Source organism: Crocuta crocuta, unplaced genomic scaffold (assembly GCF_008692635.1).
Source record: "Crocuta crocuta isolate KB4526 unplaced genomic scaffold, BGI_CrCroc_1.0 scaffold35, whole genome shotgun sequence".
Lineage (NCBI taxonomy): Eukaryota > Metazoa > Chordata > Mammalia > Carnivora > Hyaenidae > Crocuta > Crocuta crocuta.
The window spans coordinates 6,384,282-6,403,062 of record NW_027530625.1 but is presented as its reverse complement, the minus strand read 5'-3'; the positions used below and the strand labels follow the sequence as shown (position 1 = coordinate 6,403,062).

Genomic DNA, 18,781 nt, shown 5'->3' with positions numbered 1-18,781 from the left:
GAAGAGAAAGCCAGCCAGCCCAGGGTTCTGCTTGCCTTCAGCACGTTTCCAAAGGGCTTTTCTCCACTTCCCTTTTAAAACATCGAAGTCATTAATATTTTACCAAAAAAGGAAACTTGGATTTGGTTTCTAAAGCCAGTGGCAGACGAGATGAGGAATTGGAAGTCACTGTATGCTCAGAAAAGACTTGCTGTTTATGACCGAAACAACCTGAGTGTCACTGCCATCCTTCTCTCTGGCCTCAGCCTCCAGGAGCGGGAAATGTCATGAGCTTTTACATTTACTTTTCCTTCAGCTGCCCTACAAATCTAGGTACTGAGGTTTCCTTATTTTATTGGTAAGAAAGCTGAGGCATAAAAAGAGGAATGTAGGAAGACGGCGAGCCAGGATGGAAGCCAGAGAGCCTGCTCGTCATAAGCTGAGGTTTTGCGACATCCACATTCAGGGAGAAATCTGTCACAACATGGCTGACTCGTAAGTGGGTGTCGTTTACGTTCCCATTTGCCACTCTGATCACCGTTGCCTGGCTTAACTCACGCTGTTTTGTGGAATTGATCCAGTAACCAAATGTAGATACCAGTTGGTTTACGGGAAAAGATTGGAATAGAGTCAGCTGTAGCCTCCCAAATAAATCTAATTGATCAGTGTACTCTAAGCCATCCCCCCAATACTCTTCATAACGAATAATGAAGCAGGTAATGAAGAGCAGGAAGACATGCACACTGACAAATCCAGGAAGGTCTTTTATCCTGACTTTGGGAATTACAATCCAGTGCTAGTGGGATGTATTCTTGTGCCAACATGATTTTTACTCTTCCCCTTCTTTGGGCAAAAAGAAATGTAAGTATATAATAGCTAAGTTGTTGCCTTTTAAAACAAGGAACAGCACACCTGCTAAAATTGGAACGATACAGAGATTAGCATGGTCCCTACACAAAAGTGACACCCCAGGTCATGAAACATTCCATTTTTTAAAAATGTTTATTTATTTTTGAGAGAAAGAAAGAGAGAGCACAGCAGGGGAGGGGCAGAGAGAGAGAGAGAGGGAGACGCAGAATCCAAAGCAGATTCTAGGCTCCAAGCTGTCAGCGCAGAGCTCAAGCACGGGGCTTGAACTCATGGACCGTGAGATCGTGACTGGAGCCGAGGTCGGATGCTTAACCGACTGAGCCACCCAGGTGCCCCTAAGCATTCCATGTTTTCAAAATAAATAAACGGAACAAGGGACAGTCCCCTATTTCTTTATATGCAGAGTTTCTTTCATAAGGGAATCTCAACGTTTCATGCAAAGAATCTATATTGTCGGCGGAATTATCTTTTTCTTAAGGTTAACCAGCGTGTCAGGTGAAGAATTAGAAATTTAACTTCCTCAAGATTTCAAAAGAGCCACTGTTAAGAGGCAGAGTATAGCGTCAGAAGCAGATGACGGATCACATTGAGCTCTATAATGAGGCCCCAGTTCCTGGCTCAATGAGGCTGGCTTTTCAGAACTCCCCATCCATCCCGCTTACTCCTGGAAGAATTTCCAACATCTGGCCAGGGTGTTTTTGCTGGACTGTAAAGTTTTAACTGTAAGTCAGTTAACCCATCTCGGCCACTTCCAAGACCTTTACAGAGCGCCCATTTATTATTTATAATAAACACCTCTGAATGGTCTTTCGGAATTTCCTAACGGAACATGTCGAAGAATCGTGATTGTTTTCCATTTGTTTCTGTGTCTGTTTCATTCTTTCCCCACCACACAGTCTGTTGGTTGCAAATGGTTTCCAAGTCTGTTTCATGATGTTCTCTAAATGTTTAGGAAAAGACCGAAGAATGTCAGTAATCAATAAGTGTACGGGGAAGATGGCTAGAAAAATGTAACACTTAAAATACTGACATGAGCAACCGGCCATGATGATGATTTAAAGAAGTATCCCTTTTTAAAAACAAATTGTAACCAGCAAAATGAATTTTATTTCTTACCCTTTCCATCTGTGCTCAGCAAAAACTCGGTTAAAAAATTTTTTTCCTAAATAGTGAGTGTGTTTTCCTGAGAGTTAATGCACATGTGTACAGACTGGAAGTATTAGGAAGTCAATAGAAACATATTTCTGCCTCCCTCATTTTTGGTCAGTCTGCTCTTAGCAAGGGTCACATGTAATGACCCTTCCTTCAGGAAGTAGCAGTGGACAAAAAAGAAAGAGCAAAAAAGGAAAAGGAGATTCATGATAGAAGTAAGATTAGGAAGTTCAAAAATTAAAAAAAAAAAAAAAAACAGGAATGTGAAGTTTGGGGAAATAAATTTGATTTTAAAGCCACCTCAACAGGGAAGCTTACAGGATTCATGACGAAAACGATACGGTCCTTGCTTCCCTTTCATTTATTCTAACTTTTTAACTTTAAGACGATTGTGCCAAAGATAGATAGACATAGAATAATACGTCTGTGATTCTGACATGCTTTTAATTTACCGTGTTTTGCAGCTCTTAGATCCAGATTTCAACCCTTTGTTTCTATGATCATAATGTATAAATCCTATCTATTCAGGCGTTTCTTAGTGTAGCTGATTTCGGGTCAAAATAATTAAACAGGTGAAAATGGTGGTTTGTAAGCCATTGGCGTCTGTAAGAAAATGTTGTTTCACTGAACATTTCTAAAGCATGGCCCGTGAGCACGATTAACCTTTTTTTCATCTTTACGTAAGAAAAATGAAACTAGATAGTACGGTCTCAGTTTGCCGTTTATGGCGTAATTTTATAGTCTTAAATTAAGATTTCTTTCCCTGGTCTGGGCAAGGGCCTTCTAAATCTAAAATATGGGCATATCTTCCCCCGCATTTTAGAGTTCATTGCGTGGGAGGTCCCATCAAAGTTGATGAAAAGGTCTGGAAAATCCTTGCCGATTGTTTGTCAGATGTGAACAGTTTTCTGGTTACTTTAATTTTTATTTATTTTATCTTGTTCTCTTGCTGATTGTTGGCAGACTCAGTCTTTCTGTTTTCACAAAGAACTCATGAAGAGGACGATAGGGAAGCCCACGTATGCTTTTGAAGCTAGGGACTATGTTGTAAGTTTCCCTGTGACGGCCAGGTCGCACAGTCACGGCACAGGCACTAACCCCTATGACAGCACCAAGACTGGGGACCCAGCAATAAAATTCTCCACTGGTGGACCTGGACACAGGGAAAAAAAAAAAAAAAAAGCCTCATTATCAATATCAATACAACCCCAAGCTCCTTCAATCAGGGAGGCTTGGTGGGAAAAGGAACCCAACTTCCCAATAACAACCAAACTGCCTAAAAATGCCAATGAGCTGAGCTTGGCTTTTCCCCCCTCCTCGCTGATTGTGACTGCTGTCTGAGACAATGTCCCTGGGTGTGCCTTTACGGCAGGGCCTGGCCCATAAACGTGGCCACAGAGCGTGGTCAGAGAAGGACACTCTTAATGGACAGCAGTTGCATCACGAGAGGACTCACGATCCCGTTTGAAATAGGTGGATCCATCAGGGGGTTGTGCCAAAAAGCTTGGAGAACAAGAGCGATCACGAGCAAGGTCATAGAGTTAGTAACATGACTTTCCACATTGACTCATGTTTATGTTCACCGTCCCCTTTCTTCGTACTTGAGGTTAGTACCTGTGGCTGCGGAATAACACATGGACCCGCTAGCTCTGTGTTCCCTCATGTGTTATTGACACGTGTGGCTTTTGAGGCTCCATACCTGTTGCCTGAAACTGACAGCTTCTTAGTTCCTCAGGTGTCTCGCAGCGCACTTCATGCCATCTTTGAAAAGGATTCTCTTAAATGGTTTGGTTTCTAATTTTAAATGATTAAAAAAAAAGCCCATTAAGGCTGGCTTACAACCCACGACCAAAAACCAGTCTATAACAATCGTTACAAGAATACCAGGCACCGTGCTGGTGCTTCGTGTAGATTGCCCATCACTGTCCACCTCGGAAAATTGAATTTGTCTCGAAAATTCGGTATTTTCCTCTGGGTGCCTGGATTTATTTTCAATCCTAATGACTCGTTTTTATCATGAAGTGGTAATAATCCCGTGCTGTTAGGTTTGATGTTAGAATTCTTCTTTTGGGGGGCTTAAGGAAGAATATGTAACTTCTGTGCATATGTAAGTAACCAAGGTAGCCGAGTAGAGAACAGGGAGTGTACAAAGTTCAAGTGTCGGTTCTTTGAATTAATGGCATTCCAGATGATAATGTGTGAGGAGACATTTGTAGGTGGTCGTGTGCTTTGTAGGGGGGATATTCGCAAAGTTTTCTGCTGTGCACCCGGTGTTGTGTGTAAAGAACCCGAATTGTGACGAACTGATCTGTGCTAAAGCTCACAGGAGGGGCGCACGAGAACAGTCATGAGTATGCCTGTGTGTCCCGCATTCTCCCAAAAGTTTTGTCTGACTGCGTCTTTCCTTCAAAGCCTTTTTTCATCCCCTCCCCCCCAAAGGGGCACTGCCTTTAAAAGCTTAATGCCTATTTAAAAAGAAGTGTCCAGTTTGAGTTAATCTTAAGAATAAGATTTTTCAAATCTGGTTAAGGAATTTGTAACACCCTCCACACTCTCAACTTAAAAATCAAAGGCCTCTTTCTTCGGTGCTTTGTCCCCTACAGATTTTTGATCCTACTACAAGCTGCCGGAACTTTCAGGATTGACGACAGCTAAGCAAAAGGGCACCACACACTCAAAGCATTGCTTCATAGCCATAGAGCATGTCTTCCCCATTTACGAAGAGCTGAACGTTTCTTTTTCTAATTTGGAGATGCCTTTTAATCTGTTTTGTGTCCGATAATCACTGTTCTTTTGCTAATCTGCGGGCCCAGCAGAATTGCACCTGCTGTGTCTGATTCCCAGAAAACCCATTGTAAGGAGTAGCCCTTGATAGTTGAGGCAGCTGGTTCTTTGTGTCCTAAAGGTAACCTTCAGAGCAGCTGCTACACCTAATTCACCAAGTGCTACGTAACCCCCATGGGTAGGGCTCAGAGTGGATAGAGAGCCTCCGAGTACACCTTCCACCGTGCAGGAGGTGGTGAGCGGGGCTCAGGTGGGAGAGAGCATCGCCCTGCCCAGTGCAGGGAGGCTTTCTGGCTCCTGTGGGCGGTTTTCTGGAACGGCTTCCAGTCCCTGGCTGCCCGTTCACCCACTTGAGAGCTTGCCTTCTTCGTGCCTTCAAGAAACGCCAGTTATTAGGATTTGCCAATGACTAGCAATAAGAAATGCCAGTTCCTTAGCATAAATAGATTACTTGCATGTTACGGAAGTAACTGCTGTCCGGCGGACCCCGCTGTGAGCAGAAACGTTCCGTGTGAAATTTGGCGAACAAAAGCCTCCACAATTATTTTTTTCTTTTATTCTCAGCACATGTTACCAACAGCAAACTTATTTTAGCTGAGATCCAAGCTGACGTGACCTAAACAGAACGGTGAACAGAAACTCTCCTTTTCTATCTTTATTCTTTCTCTGGCAACGTGGCAGATAAAGAAGGTTTGGGCAGGGGCCAGCCCCTCTTGTGAACGTTTGCACAGATCCGCTGCAAGCCATTTGCACAAGCGACAGGGGAATTGATGTGCTATGTTAATACGGTGGAACCGATCGCGTTCCTCTTCTTCTGATCTGTTGTCTCTCTCTCTTTTTTTTCCCCTGTTACCTCTTCAATGTTTACATGAAGCTTTCTCTCAAGCTGGTAAGCACAATTATCCTATGCATGTCCTGAATCTAATCAGGTTTTTTTGGCGTGTGTTTCCCTTGCGTCTGCTTTTGCTGGTGTTTCTTCATCAGACCTTTGCAGTACGAAGGTTCAGAATCTAATAGGGGCGATCTTAATCTCTTCAGGGTGCTAAGAAAATTAACACTTTAACTCATGATTTGGTTTCCTTTCTTACTGGGGCCTTAAGAGGATAGCAAATTTTAATAAACTTTATTTAAACGCAAGCATAAATGGAAATACTCCATATTGGGGGTGTTATTCATTGGACCATTTGGAGTCAAAGTAAAGTTCACAGCTGGAAGATGATCCTCCCTGGGAACCCCAGGAGCAGATGAAAAACACGGAGAGCCTAAAGGACACACGCAGAGCTGGTGCCGCTCTCACACTGAGGTCCAAGGCCACCTGCGAGAATAGCGAGCCACGGAATCTTTAAGTTCCTCTGTAAATACACAGGTGCCTTGTGCATAGCTGATTTAAGAAATCACAAGGTGACTTTATGGACACTGAAAAGAGCCTCCTAAGCCTTTCTAAAATAATTTACTTAGTGTTCTGTGTTGTTTCCACCTAATTGCATAGCCCTAGTAAACAGTCCGACTAATCATTAAATTTATTAAAAGAAACTCTTAACTCTATAACCCTTAACTGTACTGTAGATATGTGTAACTTCTATAGTAGGTTCAACGGCACAGCTGAGAATTCCCTAAAATCACAGACGATGATAAAGTGCAACAATTCAACCAGAAATAAGGTCAGCACTTTATGCAGTTCTGTTGATAACGCAAGAGAAGAATTTGTGGTTATCCTCATGTACACATCTGAACGTGTGTATACGAATATGTGCGTACACACAGGACTTTTTCCACCGGACTCAGTATTTAGCAACCAAGCTGACCCTAAAGAAAATGAGTATTTTAGGGGCACCTGGGCTGGCTCGGTCCATAGAGCATGTGACTCTTGATCTCAGGGTCGAGGTCAAGCGCCACATTGGGTGGGGTGCTTACTTATACACACACACACATTTATTTAATCCTAGCATTCATTTATCAAGAATTAAGCACATGGCCCAAATGGATTCACTGGTGAATTCTACCAAACATTTCAGGAAGAAATTCTACCAGTTCTCTCTAATTTCTTTCAGAAGATTGAAGCAGAGGGAATACTTCCTAACTCATTCTACGGGGCCAGCATTACCCTTATACCAAAACCAGAAGAGGAAGGAAGGAAGGAAGGAAGGAAGGAAGGAAGGAAGGAAGGAAGGAAATGAATATTTTATTAAATTGAGCATTTCTTAGACTGAAATAAAATTCGAGATGAGACCCTAATTAAAGCCTCTATGAGNGATTCACTGGTGAATTCTACCAAACATTTCAGGAAGAAATTCTACCAGTTCTCTCTAATTTCTTTCAGAAGATTGAAGCAGAGGGAATACTTCCTAACTCATTCTACGGGGCCAGCATTACCCTTATACCAAAACCAGAAGAGGAAGGAAGGAAGGAAGGAAGGAAGGAAGGAAGGAAGGAAGGAAGGAAGGAAGGAAATGAATATTTTATTAAATTGAGCATTTCTTAGACTGAAATAAAATTCGAGATGAGACCCTAATTAAAGCCTCTATGAGTAGGAAAACATTGTAATGTTTCAATGCACTGCATTCAACGGCAGCAGCCACTGGGGAGACATTGGATCAATTAAGTAGGAGTCTCTCAGATCCTGGGCTTCCTTCCCTGCCCTTTCTGTATTTCTTCTGCTGCCAAGGTACTGGTAACAAAGGACGATATCATGAATAATATTAGGCGGTCTTTCTGTCTGAGATAGAAATCATTTTACCCACCCGGTATTGAATTGTTGCTTTATATCATTACGTAGATGCTAATAGAGAAGTGGAGTGTTGCCCAGAGATGCCTGGGGTGGAAACACATGTTAAAATTCCAAGAAGCAGCTCGTGTACTTGTGCTGTGTGTGGGGAATTGCCCTGGAGCAAGTACTTGATTCCAGAAGTGGGTAGGACAAGTTCCTATGAGAGCCACAGCCACTTAAAATGGCCACACGTGCTTTGATCCCCTCCCAAAACACCAGTGCCACCCGACGTGGCCAGGCTCTCTGTAAACCAGGCCACTCCGAAGACTTCAGAAAGTCTGTTCTGACTCGAAGCTAGAAATATAAATTCCTTCATGGAATTAAAAAGCTAGTTGGACACAGTGGCCTTATGAAGAGACTTCCAGACACCTTACGTTCCTTTCGATGTAGAAGTTACCTGAATCTCCAAGGGCAACATGAAGTTTGTTTGAGGCATAACGCATGAGATTAGTTTCTATTTTTTAAAGTTTTTTATTTATTTTTTTGAGAGAGATTGAGTGCACGTAGGTGAGAGGCAGAGAGAGGAGGGGAACAGAGGTTCTGAAGCAGGCTTTGAGCTGACAGCACAGAGCCCAATGCGGGGCTCGAACTCCTGAACCTTGAGATCACAGCCCGAGCCAAAGTCAGACGCTGAACTGACTGAGCCACCCAGGTGCCCCGAGATTAGTTTCTAAATAACAGTACAGAAACACAGACTATCTCTCAATGGGGACCAAATTCATTCATTCATCATTTAGTTTTTATAAACATTCATTCATTGTTTTTAGTTTTTATAAATGATTAAAGTTAATTTTTGTTGTTGTTGAGGGTATCTGTCCGTAAGTCCTAAGTACTCTCTGTTTTACTGAAGGTTCCTTTGCAGCTGTTTATATACCAACGCAAATCTTACACCTGTTCACAATCTAGACGCGCCAGCCCGCATGGTAGCCACGCATCGTATGTGGCCATTTAGATTTCAGTTCATGAAAATGAAATAAAAACCTAAAATCCAGTTCCGCGGTCGCACTGGTTGTCCAGCAGGCGTGTGCGGCTACTGTGTTGACCGGTGCAGACGTGAGAACTTCTCTGTTGTTTGTAGATAAAAAAACTCTTCCCCCCCCCCGACCCCCCCCCCCACCACCCCACCCCAGGTTTCCTGGCAGCTGGGATTTGTTGCGGCACTGAAAAACCAGAACAAAAAGCCCCTCCATTCTGGAAAACATACTGCTCTGTGTTAAGTCATCTCAGCAGTAGGACAAAGCCTTGTGCTCGTAGGCCCGGCGACTGAGCTCAGCCAAGTGAAAAAGCACACAGTTAAAGGTTTCACATGTTAACAACACAAGAGTAGCACGTGGAAAACAAAACACAAAGTCTGATTTCTTTCTGGACTTGCGTGGTTTGCCATTAGGGAAGAGCCACTTCAGTTCTAGGTTCACGCAAATCTTCTCTCTTTTATATGTGCACATGCACACAAGTCTAAGAGCATCAGCCGAAAGGTCTGTGCGTGGCCTTCCGGGCAAACCCTGCCGGACCCCACACTTGCAGCCCCGCAGCCTGGCGCTCTGTCACTGGCAGCCGGGGAGCCTTGGTCACAAAGCACCATGTGAGCTGCTTGCCAAATTCAGCTTGATTTTGGAATTCCGTTATCTGGGGCCCCTCTTTTCCACCCCCGAGCCCGAGCCAGTCTGGCCTTTGTTTAATTGGCTCTAAAGTAAGGGGAAGGGGGGAAAAATAACCCTCTTTTTCAATTCCTTAGCTTCTCCCTGGTTGTGGAATACATTTCTCTTTCTTTATGGACGTAGCCTCGCTGAAGTCAAGGCCCTCAGGGACCCACAGCCTCGCGGCTGCTTCTAACGCCTGGGTGTCTGTAGAAGTGCAGAGGCTCGCTGTTGGTGTTTCCTGCTCATCGCATGCACGGAGGGGAGATAGGAATTGTTCCTGAAGGGGGATCAAGATACCAAATATGCTCCTTCTGCTGGATCGGGAACAGCTGGGCTGGATTTGGACGCTGGGAAGTCGGTGTGGGGGTCGGGGCGCGAGATCTCTGTGGAGCTTCCACGGTCACCCTATAAATGTCAAAAGGAGCGACCAGATTTCAGAGGGAAGAGTCCTGGGCGGGGCGGGGGTGGGCAGGGAGGATGTATGTTTTAATGTCCTTTTCACCCACGGTCTCTGAGGAACCAGATGTCCCATCTGCCACTTGGTGGGGATGGAAACTTTGGGCCTCCGCCTGTGTGAAGAAATGGGAGGAAAGAGAGGAAACAGTGCCTTTGACATGAAACAGTTGACGGGGATGCTTGTCCCTTCGTTTATGAAGGGAGCAGCAACCTCAAACTTCCTTTGGACTTCACTGACGCCACCGACACAGGCGATCAAGTGAAGACTATGTCTCAAACTGCGTTTCTCATGGATTCTCGCGGGGGTCAGAGGTGTTTCTCCACCCCACCCCCCACCCCCGCTGTCTCACTCTTGGCCTGGTGGAAGGCGGTCCAGGGAACCGGTCTGTGGGATCTTTCTTCCCGGTTTGCATGCACTGTTTCTGCATCTCAGCTGGGTGTCATGGGAAAGAGCTTCACTGATGTCATAAAAACACATGCAGACATCTGCAGCCCCCGGCGTCTGAGGGAGTCTTTCCCGCAGGCGTCATTCGGTGTCTGTTTTCCGGCGGCACCCCTGGTTCATGCATGTTTACATCTGCAGGGCGCGACGCCAGAGGATTTCAGCAACCTCCCGCCTGAGCAGAGAAGGAAAAAGCTGCAGCAGAAGGTCGATGAATTAAATAAAGAAATTCAGAAGGAGATGGATCAAAGGTAGAGTGCAGCAATACGACTAGTTAAGAAATTCAGGTTCACGGGCGCCTGGCAGGGGCAGCGGGAGGACTTGTGAACTCTTGGTCTTCGGGTGGTGAGTCTGAGCCCCACACTGGGTGTAGAGATGACTTGAAAATAAAATCTTGAAAGGAAGGGAGGGAGTGAGGAAGGAAGGAAGGAAGGAAGGAAGGAAGGAAGGAAAAAATTCAGGCTCAGTTTGGAAAGATAGGAAATCCTAAAATGGGTTCAATGTCAGTGATTATTTCAGCCGTGTGTCTTGTCACGGAGAATCTACTAGAGGGCTTCATTACCCATCAGGATAATTTTTTTTTAATGTTTTATTTATTTTTGAGAGAGAGACAGCGTGAGCAGGGGAGGGTCAAAGAGGGAAGGAGACACAGAATCTGAAACAGGCTCTAGGCTCTGAGCTGTCAACACAGAGCCTGATGTGGGGCTCGAACCCACGAACCATGAGATCATGACCTGAGCCGAAGTCGGACGCTTAACTAACTGAGCCACCCGGGCGCCCCAGAGAATTCTTTTAATAAATGGGTTTTATTCTGAGTTTGGGAAACAAAATACGTATGATTATCTTTTTTTTATTTCTGTATCTTTACGTTATAAAATTTTTTTACTTCTTTTTAAGTAATCTCTACACCCTACGTGGAGCTTGAACTCAGAAAAGTTGCACTCTCTGCCGACTGAGCCAGTCAGGCGCCCCTTAGATTTTTATTTTTTTAGGTTTTTAATTTTCATTCCAGTAGAGTTCATGAGCGGCGTTATATTTGTTTCGGGTACACAATATAGTGATTAAGCAGTTCATACGTTACTCAGTGTTCATCATGATTTGCGTGCTCATAATCCCCTTCACCTGTTTCACCCATGCCCCCACCTTCTTCTGAGTGTGTAGCTGAGGTTTTTTTTTTTTAGTTTATTTTTTAGGGGGTAGGGGCAGAGAGAGAGAGAGAATCCCAAGCAGGCACCACACTGTCCTCGCAGAGCCTGATGCACGGCTTGATCTCACAAACCTTGAGATCATGAGCTGAGCCCAGATCATGGATTGGGATGTATAACCAACTGAGCCACCCACGCGCCCCATGGCCAAGTTTTTTTGTACAAATGAGGAAGAGAAACATGGCATGACCCCTGCCCCCCTCTGCCTTGCCCCGTGTCCTAGCTTTGGGTTCAAAATGTGTTTGTTTTTCTATTTGAGGCTGAATGACCATCAGCCTTCCCAGAGGTTCTCGGGTCTCCTTATCTTGCCTAGCGAACTGATGGTGCCTAGGGAACAAATCACGGTCTGTCTTACACACCGTCTTACACAGGTGTGATGGCTGCTGGCACTTGACAGGCTTCTGCCTCCATTGCGGGGGTTCCCAGTTCTCAGAGCTGTTTTGTAAGTTTCTAGGATGGGACACGTACAAAAAATAATAAGAAAACCCTTGATATCGCTCTTCCTTTTGTACTTCTCTTCCCACGTTAATGACCTGTAGATCTTTTCTATCACGTAGGGGATACTTGCTAATACTCCTGATTGAAAAACCACTTTATTGCTCCTCACCTAAAATTCTCACTGAGTGAATTAGGTGAATCATTCATCTATTTGAGATTTGAACTTGAGGTTTTCTAAAAGATAACTTGAGATTTTGTGGTCTGTACATAGGCCAAAAAGTGACCATGTGTAAATTTAACTATGTAGAAGCTGGGTTTAAAATTTGGTTATGCAGGGGCGCCAGGGGGGCGCTCAGTCTGTTAAGCGTCCAACTTCAGCTCGGTCATGATCTCATAGTTTGTGAGTTCGAGCCCCGCTTCGGGCTCTGTGCTAACAGCTCAGAGCCTGGAGCCTGCTTTGGGTTCTGTGTGTGTGTGTCTCTCTCTCAAAAATAAACATTAAAAAAAGACTGTTTTTAAAAATAAATAAAATTTGGTTATGTAAAAAGCAAACAAAATTGGTAGGTAAAGTACAGTTAAAGTATATGCAAAAGAAAAAGTAGTTGTTTATTTTTTTACTTTTGGTAGAGCCACTCCTAAAACATGGGTGGGTTTTATAAATACTGTTACACCATATAAAATATAGCAGCACATATAATTAACTTTTTTTTGTTTTGTATTAGAAATACACTTCATGAAATGAAAATTTTGTCTCTATACTTTTTACTACATGCGGGACCAAATACAAAAAGTTTCATAAATGTGTAAGCCAATTAAACCTCACGCTGTTTAATACGTGAGCAGTTGTATTCTGAGAATAAGAAGTTAGGACTCAAGTATCCGAAATGACATTGGAAACAACAATCTAGACAATTTTCTCTACCACTTGGGTCATGGCCGGGGTTAACCTTTTAACCCTTACAGTAGCCCTTGCTGGTAATGAGGCAAATCACATTTAAGCTTTCACTAAATGACTGTTTGGTGAGCACTTACTGTGTACAAAGAAATATCATAGGCACTGAGGATAAAGTGATGAACAAACCATATGAAAACCTCTGATCTCATGCCACTGACATCTGGGTACGAGGAAGAAGGCAGGATCAGTCAGAAGCATAAAGTTGATAGTAGATTTCTTTTTTTTTTTAATTTTTTAATGTTTGTTTATTTTTGAGAGAGAAACAGAGAGAGAGAGACAGAGCACGAACAGGGAAGGGGCAGAGAGAGAGGGAAACACAGAATCCGAAGCAGGCTCCAGGCTCTGAGCTGTCAGCACAGAGCCTGACTCGAGGCTCGAACCCATGAGCTGCGAGATCATGACCGGAGCCGAAGTCAGCTGCTCAACCAACCCAGCCTCCCAGGCGTGCCCTGATGGTAGATTTCAAAACCTTTGGGCTCCACCCTGGTTCCCCCTATTTTGTTGCAGGCTTTGGACAAGCTTCTTAGCCTCGTCTTAATCTTAACTTCCTAACCCTACCTCGGTTTCCTCATTTTGAAAAGGAAGTGAATAGTGAGGATTAAATGTGTCCATGTACGTGAAGTGCTTGTACCAATGCCTGACACCTAAGGGCCTATAAAAACAAAATGGGTATGTTCCAGGTAGACAGGCTACATACATGTCCCAGTTAGACTTTCAGACTGGACCAAAAACAAAACAAAACCCCAAATCCCACCTGTCTGCTCTCTACAGAAGCACCTCTAATGCATAAGGTACAGAAACGTTGAAAGTAAAAGAATGGAAAAAGATCTATCATCCATTGGTTGACCAGTGCCAACCAAAGGAAGACTGACCTTCAGGCCAAAAAACTCTCAAACTGTTCAGCTCAAGGAGGATGGACTTGATAACAATAAATGCTTTGAGTAACAAACAGCTCAGTTTCAAACTGTAGGACTGGATGATGTCAAACATAACCAAGCTTTTGCTCTTAACCCTTGGACATTAGTATGTACATACACATCATTGTAGGAGGAAATCTTTTAATGCTCTTCTCTTCGTAACTGGCAGAACAGATTTAATAGATCCAGGGTAAGAATATTTAAATAATAGGACTATTAAAATTGACCCAATACACATGTACCCAGCGATTGCATGGTACGCATTCTTTTCAAGCACCCACAGAACATTGCCCAAAATTGAGCACATCCCATTTTCATGAAGTGAATCTCTACAAACATCCAAGGGGAGACACCATTCAAGGTGTGCTCTCCCCGAAGCCTGACATAAAGCTGGCTACCAAGAACAAACATTTAGAAATTAAGAAACATAGCTGTAAATAACTCAGACTAAAGAGGAAGTCATACTATTTACTGGGAAGTAGATAGGGCAGAGCTGAACCTGGATGCCCATTCACCCAATCAGCTACTGGGCTGTCACTAAGGTGATGCTCAGAAAAGGATTTATAGCTTTAGGAAACATATTAAAAATAAAAAAGATGCTAAACATCTTGTGAGCTAAGCATCCATCTCAACAAGTTAGAAAAAAAGGGGCACCTGGATGGGTCAGTTGGTTGTGTCCGACTTCGGCTCAGGTCATGATCTCACAGTCTGTGGGTTCAAGCCCCTCGTCGGGCTCTGCGCTGACAGCTTGGAGCCAGGAGCCTGCTTTGGATTCTGTGTCTCCCTCTCTCTCTCTCTGCCTCTCCCCACCTTGCGCTCTCTCTCGCTCTCAATCATAAATAAATAAACTTAAAAAATATATTTAAAAAAAGTTAGAAAAAGCACAGCAAATTGAACCCAAGAAAACAGAAGCAAGGAAAGAATGTAAATTAATTATGTAGAGAAAAAAGTGCACCCTCAGCAAAGGGGATCAACAAATCCAAAAGTTGGCTCCTTCAAAAGACGAATAAAATTAAGCTGCTGGAGACACCGATCAGGAGAGAGTTGGAAGAGAATCGGAGGTAATGAATCGCAATGAGTCTCTTGAGAAGTTTTGCAGAGAAATCGAGCAGTAGCTGGAGGTGTAGCCATAAAGCCAAAATGGACGTGACAGTTTTTTTGCTGTAAGGACATGTATTCATCTCACTGGTATTTATTGAGCACCTACTGTGTGCCAGGTATGGGCTTGCCACCGGGGAGATACCAAGTCAACAAGAGGTGAAGCCCCCAGGGCTTCCTCAAAGAGCTTCTAATCTAAAAGGAAGAGACAGACGATGAACAATGAGCATAATGATTACGTAATGCTGGAAAGTGACACACGCTGTGGGCAAGAAGGAAGTAGAGCAAAGTGAGGGGGCGGGGAGTGCAGGTGGATTGAGGGCTGTCCTGGATCTGTGGCTTCGGGGACAGCAAATAGTGGGTCCCCCCAGAGGAGCAGCGGGATGGATGGGCTCAGATGCGAGCGGGGAGGGGTTGGGGGAGAGACATGGGGAGGATTTATGGAAATTCTCTTCCTGGTATTCTTGTGTTGTCCGTTAAACCATTTCCCGTGACTCAAAATGTGGTTTGCTTCATTGGCCTTATGTTGTATAATGGGCTTATTTAATTTTTTTAATGTTTATTTATATTTGAGAGAGAGACACACACACAGCGTGAGCGGGGGAGAGGCAGAGAGGGAGGGAGACAGAGAATCTGAAGTAGCTCCAGGCTGTGAGCCATCAGCACAGAGCCCAACGCAGGGCTCAGACTCACAAACCACAAGATCACGACCTGAGCTGAAGTCGGAGGCTTAAACAACTGAGCCACCCAAGCGCCCCATAATGGGTTTAGACCGTCTTTTACTGAAGCTCATTAAAGTTGGCCCACTACACATGCAGTATTGCTTGGGCTAAACTTTTAACATCTTTTAAAAAACTTTTTTTAATGTTTGTTTATGGGGGGGGGGTGACAGAGAGAGAGAGGGAGACACAGAATCCGAAGTAGGCTCCAGGCTCCGAGCTGTCAGCACAGAGCCCAAAACGGGGCTCGAACCCACGATCTGTTAGATCATGACCTGAGCCAAACTCGGACGCTTAACCGACTGAGCCTCGCAGGCGCCCCAAGCAACTGAAATTTTAATACCTGTCTCTGGATTACACAGACCTGGGTAGCAGAGTTCTTACAGAGTTTNGCCCCCACACGTTACACAGCCTCCCCCTGCTTCCCATTCACACGGTTTCCAAGGAGTCAGGAGAATACACTTAACTCATGACATTCACCTGTCACTGTGTTCCACTCATTCTTTTTTTTTCCCCCAGAGATGCTATAACAAAAATGAAAGATGTTTACCTAAAGAATCCTCAGATGGGAGACCCAGCCAGTCTGGATCACAAATTAACAGAAGTCAGCCAAAATATAGAAAAACTGCGGCTAGAAGCCCAGAAATTTGAGGTATGAAAAAGCTGGGGTTGAAAAGCTTTGTTGAAAAAAAGAAAAAAGAAAGAAACAGAGGAAGGGGCTGGGGGCGGGGTCACGGCGTCTACGCTGTAGGGCACCAGCGTGTCTTGCCCCTTGGGGGGGGGGCCGGTCTCAAGCTGTGATAAAGGGAGAAATCGTCATCCACTGAGCCTTCTGCCCTCGGCACCACCTCAGTCTAGTATGTCTCCTAAAGCCGACACGGGTCGAAGACGTATTAGTATCTACAATGCTTTTCCGTAAGTGCCTCCCTTAGTGTATCCTGCTTCATCTCCTGTTGATAATGGACACCACTGGGAGTATGCAGTCGTCCAACACCTCCGTGCATCAAAAGGACGTTTTAAAAAAAATCAATTCCAACATGTTACTGTTCTTTCAAAGGACCTGTTATCAAAGGGTTATATGTATGTGGAAACCGGGAAGAAACACAGATTAGAAATGAGCGGGAAATACAATGAATAAATGTTTTCGGGACCAAGAGAGGAGCACTCAAAAACTATGGATGGCAGGGCTTCTTTTGCCCCCAAACTGAAAGACTACAGAACGTGGAAAACTGCATGAGTAACCAATCGTTGCGGTTGGAATAGGTGATTTCCAGCCACAAAGGGTCAACAGGGGCGTTTTAAAATTCTTCCTGGAATCCCTCTGTCAGTTAGTGCTGTTCTGAGTTTTTAGAGCCTTAGAAATGTCCTTTCCTGATTGTTTTCATTCTTTTGCCTCTAACGTTGTTTCGAATGTTGCAGAAGATAATTTTATCTACTTTGGATTTCCTATATATGTGTTTCTTCCCCATTAAAGAGAGTGACACTCAAAAAAAAGGGAGGGAAGTGTGACTTTCAAACTGAGTCACCGCTTATGTGTGACAGCACCCTCCTATTCTCCAGTGTGACCTCAAGGTCACAGAGTTTTGGAACCAGAAGGAACTGGAAGCAGCTTATCTGAAATCACACAGCTGTTTATACACAGCCCGAGAGGGTAACACGGTCGGGTGTCCCTTCTGCCCCACATTGTGACAGTTGCCTAAATACGTTTGCTTCTACTTCCCCCAGGTGAGATGAACTAGAGGTGGTTGTACGGCTAAGTGCAAATACACTGGAGACCCCCCCCCCATGTGGTCCTTTTGGTGTCTTGGTGTCAGTGACCCTGGAGCAATCCAAATTTGGGGCCTTAGGACTCCATGATCAGTCCCCCAGCTGAGCTCAGACCAGGGTCTCGTCACTTTTGCTTGCAGGCCTGGCTGGCCGAGGTGGAAGGCAGACTGCCAGCGCGCAGTGATCAGGCCCGCCGCCAAAGTGGAATGTACGACGCCCAGAACCCAGCCACGGTCAACAACTGTGCTCAGGACCGCGAGAGGTACAGTATCTGTACCGCGCCTGCTGCCCCGCTGGGAGCGAGTTGGCTTCATGTTCATTTCCCGACTCTGGAGTCTGGAAAGGAGTGTAAGGAGCGAGACCAAAGAGCCCGTGAGGCCTGACCTGCCCTTGCCCCACGACTCCGGGCCCTCATTCCACGCGGGGCAGGAATGGAGCACGCGGAGTGACCCGAGATGGCCTTCGTTAGGGCGGTCCGGGGTGGGGCGTGTATGCAAGTGCTTTCCTGCCACTGTGGCAGACCGTGAGTCGTCACTGGGGTCAGTCGCTATAGTTGTTGTGTGCTTTCCTTTCTTGAGCAGCCCAGATGGCAGTTACACGGAGGAGCAGAGTCAGGAGAGTGAGGTGAAGGTGCTGGCCACGGACTTCGACGACGAGTTTGACGACGAGGAGCCCCTGCCGGCCATCGGGACTTGCAAAGCTCTCTACACGTTTGAAGGTAACACGGGGCCCCAGGGGTCCCCCACTCACACAGGCCGCCTCTTCTTCCGCTGTGATGGGACCTTCTTTTGAAGCCTTCCATATCTTTCTAGAAGATTCGTTCTGCCCATAGTCGCCATCCTCATCATCCTTTGGCTGGCGGCTGTGGATTTTTCCCTGAAGTCCACACAACTAAACAGCTCTCGTGAAGCTTACTTGCAGCAGATAGTGTGGCATAATGATGATTTTTTTCATCCATTCTCCCAGTACTGCTGGAGCGCCTGTTTGTAAAGGCCCCCAGAGAGGAGGGACGTGGGTGGTATGGTATGGCATCCACCCCTGGAAATTAGAGAGCTGACACACATTTGGGAGAGGTCAGCTTGCAGCATTCACCAGAAGAGGGGTGCAGAGTGATGGAGGGACGTCACTCAGCGGGGAATGCGAGATCACATCCTTCAGAGAATTCAGAGAACCCTCCAGGCCCCTGTGCATTACAGGTAGGGAGGGGAGGAAAGCATGGGCTCGTGTGGCTGGAGCTTAGAGGGCTTAAGAATAGCAGAATCTGAGACTAGAAGGTGGTGCCAGTGAGGGGGGCAGTGGGTGAGAGAATCATCTGGATTTGGCAATAACCAAGGAGCTATTGAAAGCGTTTGAGCAGGGCGTTGATGCCTGGGGATCTTTACTTACACATGCATGGGACCAATCAGAGAAAGGGATCGAGGGTTAGAGAGACTAGCCTAGTGTTGGCAGAGCGATGTCCTGTAGGAAAAGCTAATAAGGATGGTGTGGAAGAAGCCATCCAAGTTCGGGTAGGCTTTTGGAAACCCTGGAACGAATGGATCTTACAGATTTCCTTGCCACGCCTCGGCCCCACCCCCACAGCACCCCTGTAA

The 18,781-nt window shown here is 45.2% G+C and overlaps 1 protein-coding gene and 1 non-coding gene across 8 annotated transcripts in view; both read left to right on the top strand.

Moving 5' to 3' along the window:
- The window catches only part of FNBP1 (formin binding protein 1), a 91,850-nt gene that overhangs the window by 65,520 nt on the left and 7,549 nt on the right, over window positions 1-18,781 (top strand). For 3 of the 7 annotated variants that reach the window (XM_077768383.1, XM_077768384.1, XM_077768381.1), the window contains 4 exons: window positions 10,232-10,341; window positions 15,942-16,074; window positions 17,330-17,451; window positions 17,768-17,907. In XM_077768383.1, the coding sequence (XP_077624509.1) occupies window positions 10,232-10,341; window positions 15,942-16,074; window positions 17,330-17,451; window positions 17,768-17,907 (505 nt within the window). Of the gene's footprint in view, window positions 1-2,964; window positions 3,049-5,659; window positions 5,675-10,231; window positions 10,342-15,941; window positions 16,075-17,329; window positions 17,452-17,767; window positions 17,908-18,781 lie in introns of all 7 variants that reach the window. The other 4 variants (XM_077768385.1, XM_077768382.1, XM_077768387.1 and 1 more) reach the window with 3 other exon arrangements.
- LOC144235078 (U6 spliceosomal RNA) lies at window positions 864-974 on the top strand. Its single transcript, XR_013336133.1, has one exon. It is a non-coding gene; the product is annotated as a U6 spliceosomal RNA (small nuclear RNA).